A 10,362-nucleotide genomic window follows, 5' to 3' on the forward strand; every position below is an offset into this window, starting at 1 on the left:
TTGTTACATTTTCTTGGATAAATTCAAGAGTAGTAATTCTAAAATATTTCTTCCTGGGTTAGAGCTGAGGGTGATCTCAAAGATGTTTAAGACCCAGCAACAGCTAATGAGGCATTTATCGATTTGGACAGACCACAGCTCATGCTTTCTCCTACTCCTAGTAGTTCCTGTTTCCCCAAGACGCTTCTGAATGGGAGAAACGTGGCTAGAGTTAGCATCAGGAAGAGCTAGAATAGTAAAAAGGGAGAAGAATAGCCTTATTCATTTTTTTTCAGCTTTATTGAGGTATAACTGACACAATTGCAAGATATTTAAAGTATATACATGATTATATGTGTATGCATTGTGAAATGTTTCCCCCCAGCGAGTTAGTTAACATATCCATCACCTCACATATTTACTTTTTTTTTTCTTTTTCGGTGCGAACATTTAAGTTCACACCATTATCAAGTTTCAAGTATACGATGCAGTATTATCAACGATAGTTAGCGTGCTGTACATTAGCTCCCCAGACCTGATTCTCTTATAAATGAAAGTCTGTTGAGTGAGCAGGAGGGAGACGAAGGACTGACTATCTGAGTACAAGTTCAAGTCTTTTGTTTTAGAGCTAGGTGACTGAGCCTGGCCTTACCTTCCACCTCTCAGAATCACCAGGGACAGTAACATCGGGGTAGAGGTAGCCACTTCATTCCTCTTTACTTAAGGAAACCCTTCCCTCCAGCTTTATGAAGCAGATCGAGACAACCAGGTTTATTGTCACTTTATTCAGTGGTGTACTCAGAAAGGTAGAAAATGTGAGATATAATGACAGTCATAATATACAAGGCTCCCTTATAATCCCAATGTGTTTCTCCATGGAATTATGTGAGTGTATTATTTTAAAAGGAAAGCTTACAAGATAAAACAACAATATTGCAGTCCCACTAAAGCTCTGTACATATGTATATGTAATTTATGGTCTATGTATAATTCATATGTATACAAACACCAGACTTCATTGAGGTAAAATACCACAACAAGGTCAGAAACACATGGCTAAGTTCCATTCAGGCTTTATGATGTGCTGAAAGCCGTTTCACTAGCATAAACGCTTCCAACATGTTGGTATGGACCTCGTGATAAATATTTACACTATGGTTTGCTCTCTTGAAAACTAAGCCAAAATTCACATATTTTAAGGCCACCTTTGGAAGTGTCAGCATTTCTTATTGTATCTGCTTTGTGGTAAATGCTATTCATAGTGACAATGAAAATATTGACGAACGAAGGACAAGGATTGGCAAATTCTCCTTGAATCCATCTTATCTTCTTGTAAAATGTTCCCCTAATGTACAGAAGAATCCTATTTTTCTGAAACCTTCAATTTCCAATTTTGAGGAGTAAGATGATTGCTTTTGGGCTTATATATACTTACTGAAAGCTACGTGTTACAGATTTTCAATTTCGATTTCGTGTTCAGAAATGCATCCACGCAAGTCTCGATGCTATTTTTTTTTAAAAAATTCAGAAAATGAGAACTGATATAATACACAGTGTCCTGGCTGCAAGCTATTCAACACTGCTGCTCACTTCCATTGTGTCTTTGGAAAGATAAACTATCCAGTATACGAGGTTGAATCCTGCAAATGCAACTGGGAAGAGAATCCGTGAATACTGGTCTATTTTACTGGTGCCTCCAAAGGCGGGAGAGGGTGGCGGGGGTGTGATAGGCGTTGACGGCAATGCGATGGGAGCTCTAGTGAGGACCTTGCTGGCCTCGAGGGATGGAACTATTGGCAAGGTCAGGGAGGTGATTCTTTTCTTCAGTTGATACTTGGAGTCAGGATGCTGTGGGGGAAAAGGCATAAACATTCAGGCAAAAAAATAGAGGTCACTTATCTCGTCGTTCATTTTTTTTTCATCGTTAACAGATATTAACTACTTACTATATAAGATAAAATATCAGCAAATTCTTACAGTATTTGACGGTGCGACTTTTCTAAGAAAGTGTTAAAGCAAAGTTTTAAAACAATTAACTAGCTTGCATCTAACATCTATGATTTAATACCTCAGCCGTTGGTGCCAAACATGTCCCCCGTCCCCGAAACTGTGTTGATCATTATACCGTTAGGAGATGAGCCAGGTTGTCAAAGCCTATCCATCCCCTGGTGATGCATAAGCCTCTAGGGCAATGAGTGTGGGCAGTGAGAGGGCATTTCAATCTGGAGTGTGTGGTCAAATAGTTAATACAAGAAAATAACAGCTCGGTTCATTGATATCAGTCTTCTAGACACATTTGCAGCCTACATCCTCATCTTGACACATTCATGCATGTGAGCCAGGTGAGATTAAAAACAACAACAACAAAAAAACGGTGCTCATGTATGTCAAAGCCAGTGACAAAGAATAAATGCCCTCAGATTCAAGAGGATGACTGTTCATCCCGTGAAATACAGCTGCCTCTTGGTGCAGGAGCTCTGCATTGAGAGCCTGCTGCTTCCCATGCAGAACTTCCCCACTGGCCAATCGCCACCTTAAGTCACCAAAAAATGATTCATTTACTAACCTCAGAACTGTTATATGTTTTTTCCTATCATGAAATTTTCTATAACATGGACATCATAAGACAACCAATTTTTGTCTTGAAAGGGATATTTAGCACTTTCCTTTATAGGTGAGAGAGCTAAGGTCCCCACGGGACATTCCTCAGCCCCAGTCACACAACTAGCAATAAACCACACACTGGCCAATTGCAGTGCTTGTTTCCCCTCAAAACCATCTCATCCTTCCTCTGAAGTATTGGGCCTTGTTCAGAGACTCTAATCCTGTTTACTTTAGACCCTTGCATACTGCACGAGACTGGTGGGCCTTGCTTTCTAATTCTTACTTGTTCTTGTCTACATCCTTTAGTAGTTACTTTCTTGTGGCCAGATTGTCCTTGCTGGGTCCCTGACTTCAAACCCTTGCTGTACCTTATCCTTGGTTTTGTAAAACCACTTGGCTTCCTCCCTCTCAGCACAGTCACCACTTTGCTGCCTGGCAGGGTACGTTCCCCACATGTGCAGACTTCTGTGGCTTTAGCCAGCAACCCCACAGCAAAAGGATGAGGCAGCCACCTCCCTTGTGCTGGTTGAGCCGCAGGACCAGAATGACCCGCTGATGTGGTGACATTTGGGCTGCAGGAAACAACCCAAAGAACCTCTCCTCTCTCTATTTTCCCCTCCCTGAATTTTACTGTTTGATTTACCATGGAAGTTACTGAGTATCTAAATTATAATAGTCCTCAGAGAGAGTTCAAGGCCAGTATGCTTTTAGGGGCCACGGAGAAACCTGTTTCTTCACCAAAAGCAAAAATGGATCTGTATAATAAGGTCAATTTGATATGTCCATGGCGAATTTTAAGCAAAGAAGACCTTTATTTGTTATCTATGGGCATAGTATTGTGGTAGGCACTCTGGACAGAATTAAATAAATTCTAGGTCTTGGAGGTAGAACAGAATTTAAAATAGAGGAATCAGTCTGCTGCTTGGACAGGAAATAAGTGATACTTTCCATTAAAAATATATGACATTTGAGGATCACTGTACCCAGGGCCACCTGACAGTATGTGGATAGGACCAGCACAGTGGTATTTGGGTCTCAATGCTTGCTGCCTCTCTTACAGAATAAACACAGCACCATCTTACAAAACAGCTTTTCATCGTATTTCTCAGACTCTAATGTGAATTTTCATCCATCAAATATGTTATTAATACATCCTTCACCCAAAACAGTGAAACGCATCACTGTTCCATTCTTCAAAAAGAGGAATCCTGCTCCGAGACGTAGGGAGCATTAAAATATTTTATTCTAGTAAAATTTCTAAGGATCATGATGGAGTAGAAAGATGGCGAGCCTTTAGAGCAGATTTTCTTTCTAAATTCATCTTGACTTTTAATAGCATACATTGCCTGTCTGAAACCTGTGTTTCTTTCTTTTTTAGGGAGAAAGGAGGCAGACATGAAAAAGTTTATTGAGATGAGAAAGTGTTTGTAAAACATAATCTGTCATAAAAGTATAATGTGTTATTTTATCACCCCCCCCCTTTTTTAGACATGTGGAGGAAAAGTTATTTATCAATCTCTTGACATTGTCACAGTGTCACAAATTACTTAATGAGGATTGCCAAATAACCCTTAAGCAAGATCATTTAGGAGCAGATACCATGAAAAAATTAAGCACAATGGCACTAGCCTGGAATTAAAGGCTTCCTACGGTAGGAGTCCCCCTTTTCCTCATCTACTTCCCCAAGACAATCTCTGTGGAAGATTGCCTAAGAGTTACGAGGGCAGGAGAGTCAGAAAGCCCTAGGTTGCACATCCATGTCAACTACTCACCTGCTCTATGACTTAGACACGTCAGAATTCATAGACTCTCCTAAGCTTCAATTTACCATCTTTAAAGTCAGGGACAATTATTACTTCCTTGGTAAGATTTTTTTTTTCCTTTAAAAATTTGAGAAAGAAAATGTTATATATAAGCACACACTTTGTACACTTTTTTTGCCTACTTAACTGCTCCAACTCTTTTAGCTGTTATACTTCCTTTTCAATATTAATTCTGTCATTCCTTATCTCTTTTCCTGACATGAACTCTCCTTAATGGTAGAGGGTATATTATCCTCTTGGATAAGTTCTCCGCAGTGCCTAGCCAGTGCATAGAGCGTAGTATGTGCTTGGTAAACATATGCCGAATCAACAGATCATGAACATATAAACATTTTTCAAGATTTCTGAAAGTAGCCAGGCAAAGAGAAAGGAACAAAAGGTTTTATGATTATGTCACATTATATTTTGTATACTGTTTTACATTAGATTGTGTTATAGGTACATCTAAATGCTCACCACTGACAAGCACAACCCAGCACTTTACATGCATTTTTTGTTTATTCCTAGAAAGAAGCTATAATGTAATATCACTGTCATTTTAGAGATGAGCAAATGAAGGCTTAAGTAGGAAGCTCATACAAGTAATAACTGGCAGCGCCTAACATCGGTCGCTCTCAAGTGCCAGAGATCGCATTCAACAATTATTATGTTTCTTCCGATCAGCTTTACAATTTAGGGCACGGTTTCCCAACCACAGAATGATTGACATTTTGAGTAAGATAAATCTTAGTTGTGGGGGACTGTCCTATACATTATGGGATGTTGAGCAGCACCTCTGTCCTCTACCTACAAGATACCTGTAGCACCCCTTCCCCCATCCACCTCCTGGGAGTTGTGACAACCAAAACCATCTCCAGACCTTGCCAGATATCCTCTGGGCAGCATTCACCCACTATGGAGAATCACTGGTTTAGAGTTGCAGCTGTCCCCCAGCCAAGCAGAGTTTGGGGGGATTTTTAGCAGGCAGCAAATATGATACGCTCAAGGAAAGGCATAACCCCCAAGCTGGATGGATAATCAGCTCCTGGATTACTGGGCATTGGCAGTATAGGAGACTGGATGCCAATTTAGAAAGAATCAAATTGAATTTCTGAAATGAAAAGAAAGCCAATTTGCAAGCCATTCAAGCTACAGTTTGCATCAGACCCCGCCTGCTATATTGTAAGCCCAGCAGCTTCAGTTGACGGTAAAATAGGCTTTTGTCAGAGTCCAGATGAGGGCTCAGCTTGGGGCTGTCACTGTTTTGAGTGGAACACCTGTGGTTTTGAATTTTTCCAGGGCTCCCCTGCTGCTGAGTGCCATCCTGCTTTGGGTATTTTTAGAACATGGCTTTGTTTTAAGTAACACCATATTGCAAAGGTACTTTGACTCAAACTGGACTTTATGACAATCCATTATTTGATGTTGCGATAAGGCGTTTGGGAAATACTTAGAGCAATTTTGATACAAATTTAGTGAGCCTTAATATATTACAGAGGAGGTGGCACTGGGTTACCTCTCAAGATAAAGATTCTAACCCGGGCTGCATTACGCAAGGGACAAACAGAGCATCTGCCTTTAGAACCAGCAAACAGAGGCATCAAAAATAAGAGAAATGTTTTTTGAAAACATCTAGGATTTGACATTGCTTTTTAGCTATCGTATCACTATGGAGAAAATAAGAAATCCATCAGATTTTCTTGCAAATATGATATAGCTGGTACAGTTGCAAACAGCTGATCCCAGAATTTCTAGAGAGAAGTAGCTTATTGGCAGCAACCTGGTGGGTCAGTGGTGCTAGGGGCATGTCTAGAAACCGTATTGGAGGGTGAAGAAGGGGATATTGGATGGGGATTTGACAGAAGGTATGGGCAAAAAGCTAACCACCTAGACCCCTCGTCTGATGCACCCTCACCCCACCCTTTCTATGCGTCACATGACGGCACAGCCATGGGGAAAGCGCACGGTGATCTTTCTGGTGCTCAGAGCCTCTGATGGTCTTAATTCAACCCTTAATTCTCCTGAGTCATGGTAGTACTCAAAGAAATCTCGGCACTATTTGGAACAGCGGAGGTAAATCTTTCAGTATTCTATGCTTTATATCTGTCTGCAGGGCAACATGGTCATGGCCCATCAGACACCCGAGCCTTGCAAAGAAGCACGGAAAGGACATGTCTTATTTTGCTGTCTGTGCCCAATGTTCTAGCAACTGCCTTAGTGCTTCTGGAGCAGGACCAGGCTCACCTCTCTGTTCTCGGCTTAGGCATCACATCCTTCAGCAGGATGACCCCTCCAGACTGAGTTAGGCACTCCTACGTGGCTCTCTTTCAGCTTACCACATATCTACCCACAGCCTTTATCACAATGTCTTATCACCTCTCACTGATCCGTCTCTCTTCCTGCGTGACAAGAACTCCATGAGGCAAGAGGCCTTGCTGACGTCACTCACTGTGTCTCCTCATCATTCTACAAAGGGTCTGTCACATCAAAGTACTTAACACAAAATTCTGTGAATACATACGTACTAAATAAATGGGTGCCAGATAAAACGGAAAAAAAAAATCAATAAACTATATAATTGGTATCAGTATAGCTATCATCCGGACCAGTGACATTTTGGTCAATTTTGTTTGTAGATAATTTACCAAGAACCTCACGCCTCGTGTGCAGAAGAAACGCCACCCTGGCTGTGCCGATGTGTCAAGGGGATTTGTCTTTAGGAACATAGAGATGAGGGCTTAGACTTTTAAGTTACGAGGAAGCCAACAAAACATCCACAAAGAGATTAGGGTGCAAACGCGGTCTTACATGCAGATGAGTACACCTCAGACCCAAGTTCTAAAACATGAAGACAGGAATAGCTCTCTAATGCCAAGATAGCAGACCAGATAAAAAAATAAAATAAAAAGAAAGATACCATAGAAATAGAAAAGAAACTGTGGACAATTTCTTCTCAAAACCTAAACAAATAAAAACTAAATAAGGTCTCCAGTTCCAAATGCCTTAAAAACAGAAATATTATTAGTTTATGGAGCACTTCTGAGGATTTATTTTTAGGTGTCCTTTACAGGTTGAGTACTAGCTTTAAAATACCTGAATTTCTTTGTCATGATTATATTGAATTTTAAGATCAAAATCAGTGATAAGCTTTCCTCCACATTCATTATAAGTAGTTTCTTGTGAAAATCAATGAGTACATTAAAATATACAACCCAGAGTCATATGAAATATCCAAGCACTTAATTCATTTCAATTTCACCACATCGGTTTGCTATTTCAATGTCCACCTTCCTTAAATAATGTTATTTTGATTACAACAGAACAGGCATTTTTAAATGTCATGGTATTTGAAAGGAAAATATGGCCGTGCAATCATAATATACTATTGTGTTGCATAAATTGCAAATGTGTAGTTTATATTTGTTCCTCTACATTATATAAAGCAAATTGCCAAACTTGGATATAAATCAATAAAAATTTAAACATTCTATGTAATCATCTATATTTATTTTTGATACCTACAAGATTTGCCTTGTTAAGTTAGTTTTGTTTTTATTTTTATTTTCACTTTTTGAACTAGCCTTTCAGAAACAAAATTCTTCTTTTCATTGCCTTAAAGTATTTTAAGTTTAGAAATACATAGAATATATTTCTGGATCTATATAGGAATATAGAGCCATATTTAGAAATATATATTTTTGTTGTCAGAAAAAAAGTCAACTTGCAAGGATAAGTACTTTGACATGATTTAAATACAATTTTTTATCCAGCTTCCCAATGGGCTTGCTCATTATATGTTACTATTTTAGAATTGTTAAGATAGTTTATATGAAGACCTGAGAACTCAAATTCCACCTGATTAATAAATTATACCTTTACAATAATAGACTAAGGGGATGATAACTTTATGTTTTCTCCAAGGATTTGGATTCATATTCCTCTCAGTAATACATATTTCAAAAGAGCTGAGGTAAAGAAGTTGGTCTTTTTATTTCAATATCAGATCAATAAGCATATTCAAAGTCATTGGAGTTATTTCCTTTAGTGTGTTTCTTATGAATTTCACTTATCATTTTTACTATATTTTTCAAATAACAAGCCTTTAAACTGAGTTAGATAAACATTAATTCTTCATTTATAGATATATGTTAAGATAATATATGACCTTTAGATACCATGTCATTTACGTAGCTATAAATCTAGATTATAATCACTTATTTTTCAAACATAAAATGATTCTTAAAAATATTCAGAATTTATCTTTTCAGAAAAAAGTAATTTTCAAGAGTTTGGGACTTAGTCTTCAGACTAATATTTTTGTTTGAAAATTTATATTTTTTGTGACCTTTCAAAATACACACATATAAAGAAAATGTCATTAACTCAAGGGAAGAATTTTGGGAATGACCTCACGTTCTGAAAATGTTTTATCTAGTAGTATAGTATGCACTCTTATAGTTCAGTATTGGGGGAATTGTTGGCAAAGAAAATGCCTCAGCCTCTGTAAAGCCGTAGATATTAGGTTCTGGAATCAATTTCCATGTTTTCTAGTAAATAATATTTTTCCTCTCTGAGACTGTTTTCAATTTGTAAGTGGAAATAATTAGACTGGATGACTAGATGGCATCTTTCTTTCTTTCTTTCTTTCTTTCTTTCTTTCTTTCTTTCTTTTTTTTGGTGAGGGCTATTTCAAGAAAATAAAATCTTTGAATTATATATTTCCCCTTATCATGGAAATAGCCTTATCTTATTCCTTGGAGAAAATGTATCTTCTCAAGCAAGATTCTTGGTTTATCAAAGAGAAAGGTTTCAGTAAAACTTGATGATCTTTTTAGCCAATTAATGCCTGAATATTTGAGAAGTAAAACACATGTCACTTTACATTTTGTATCATCAGAATTAACCAAGAATTAGCTGGGCTGCATGTGACTGCAATTTGGAGATATTCATGAGAATTGATGAATTACAAAGAAATTTACAGATTAAAGTATCTGCATTACTCAATTTTACAGAGCAAATTTTTCCTTTTTTCAAGAGCAACTGTTGGAGTTTATATTGAAATAACAAATGTATACTTGTCAATCAGCTCTATAATCCATTTTTTAAAAAGTGTGTGCAGCTTAATTGTTGTGAGAATTTATTCATATGTGAAATTGAAATTTGGAGGTACATTTATGACCCTTGAATTATTAATGCTATCATTTGTTTCTTATCCAAAATCGGAGCTTAGCCACAGCAAATCTAAACTTATGTTTCTTCAAAGACTACAGTCAGTATTTCTCATTGACTATAAGTCTTTGAATAAAACCACATTTATATACATTTATTTAACAAATGACTATGAATATGAGAATGTTTTCATATGAATCAAAAACTTGGCAATGACTCAGCATTCATAGAGCCTAATACTCACATCTTGCCCTCATGAAATAAACCAGCAAGCAGATTTCTAACAAAAATTGTCTATTGCATGGGAGTTTGTATTTGTTTCCTGCAGACTAGACTCTGAAGTCTCAAAGCCTCATTAGGAACTTTTATTTTTTATTTTTTATTTATTTTTTAAAATGTATTCTCCCTTGTTGGTATAAGTTAACCTGTTCAAAGGAGACATCTAAAAGCTAAGAAGAATTTTCTTGTCTCTGAGAGCTTGGAACCTGCCAGGACTAGTGAGGGGGATGAAAGAGGAATGCCAAAAGTTTAGAGCAAAGATAAATGAAGGATCATTGCTTGGCTTTTTCCTGTGAAGCTGGAAAAAGAGTTGGCCTTGGACCCAGCGTTATATAACTCAGGCTCACCTAATATAACTTTTGGACTATTTAGTTGTTTGCAGTCATTGTTTGGGTTACCTTTTCCCGTATCGTGGGTAACATTAGAAAAGTAAACAATTACCAAAACAATCTCAGCTTCCAAGGGTTCCTTCGCTTTTGACACTGTCACTGGGGGTGAGGCGACAATGGGTGCCTTTCTCTTGGCCTTC

The 10,362-nt window shown here is 37.8% G+C and overlaps 1 protein-coding gene across 1 annotated transcript in view; it reads right to left on the reverse strand.

Moving 5' to 3' along the window:
* Nucleotides 1-744: 744 nt before the first annotated feature.
* Nucleotides 745-10,362, reverse strand: part of GABRA6 (gamma-aminobutyric acid type A receptor subunit alpha6) — a 15,829-nt gene continuing 6,211 nt past the window's right edge. The window contains exons 8-9 of the mRNA XM_019664081.1: nucleotides 10,275-10,358; nucleotides 745-1,827 (exon numbers count right to left, since the gene is read on the reverse strand). Coding sequence (XP_019519626.1) covers nucleotides 1,549-1,827; nucleotides 10,275-10,358 — 363 coding nt within the window. The 3' untranslated portion in view covers nucleotides 745-1,548. The remainder of the gene's footprint in view (nucleotides 1,828-10,274; nucleotides 10,359-10,362) is intronic.

This window comes from Hipposideros armiger, unplaced genomic scaffold (genome assembly GCF_001890085.2).
Source record: "Hipposideros armiger isolate ML-2016 unplaced genomic scaffold, ASM189008v1 scaffold_416, whole genome shotgun sequence".
Classification (NCBI taxonomy): domain Eukaryota; kingdom Metazoa; phylum Chordata; class Mammalia; order Chiroptera; family Hipposideridae; genus Hipposideros; species Hipposideros armiger.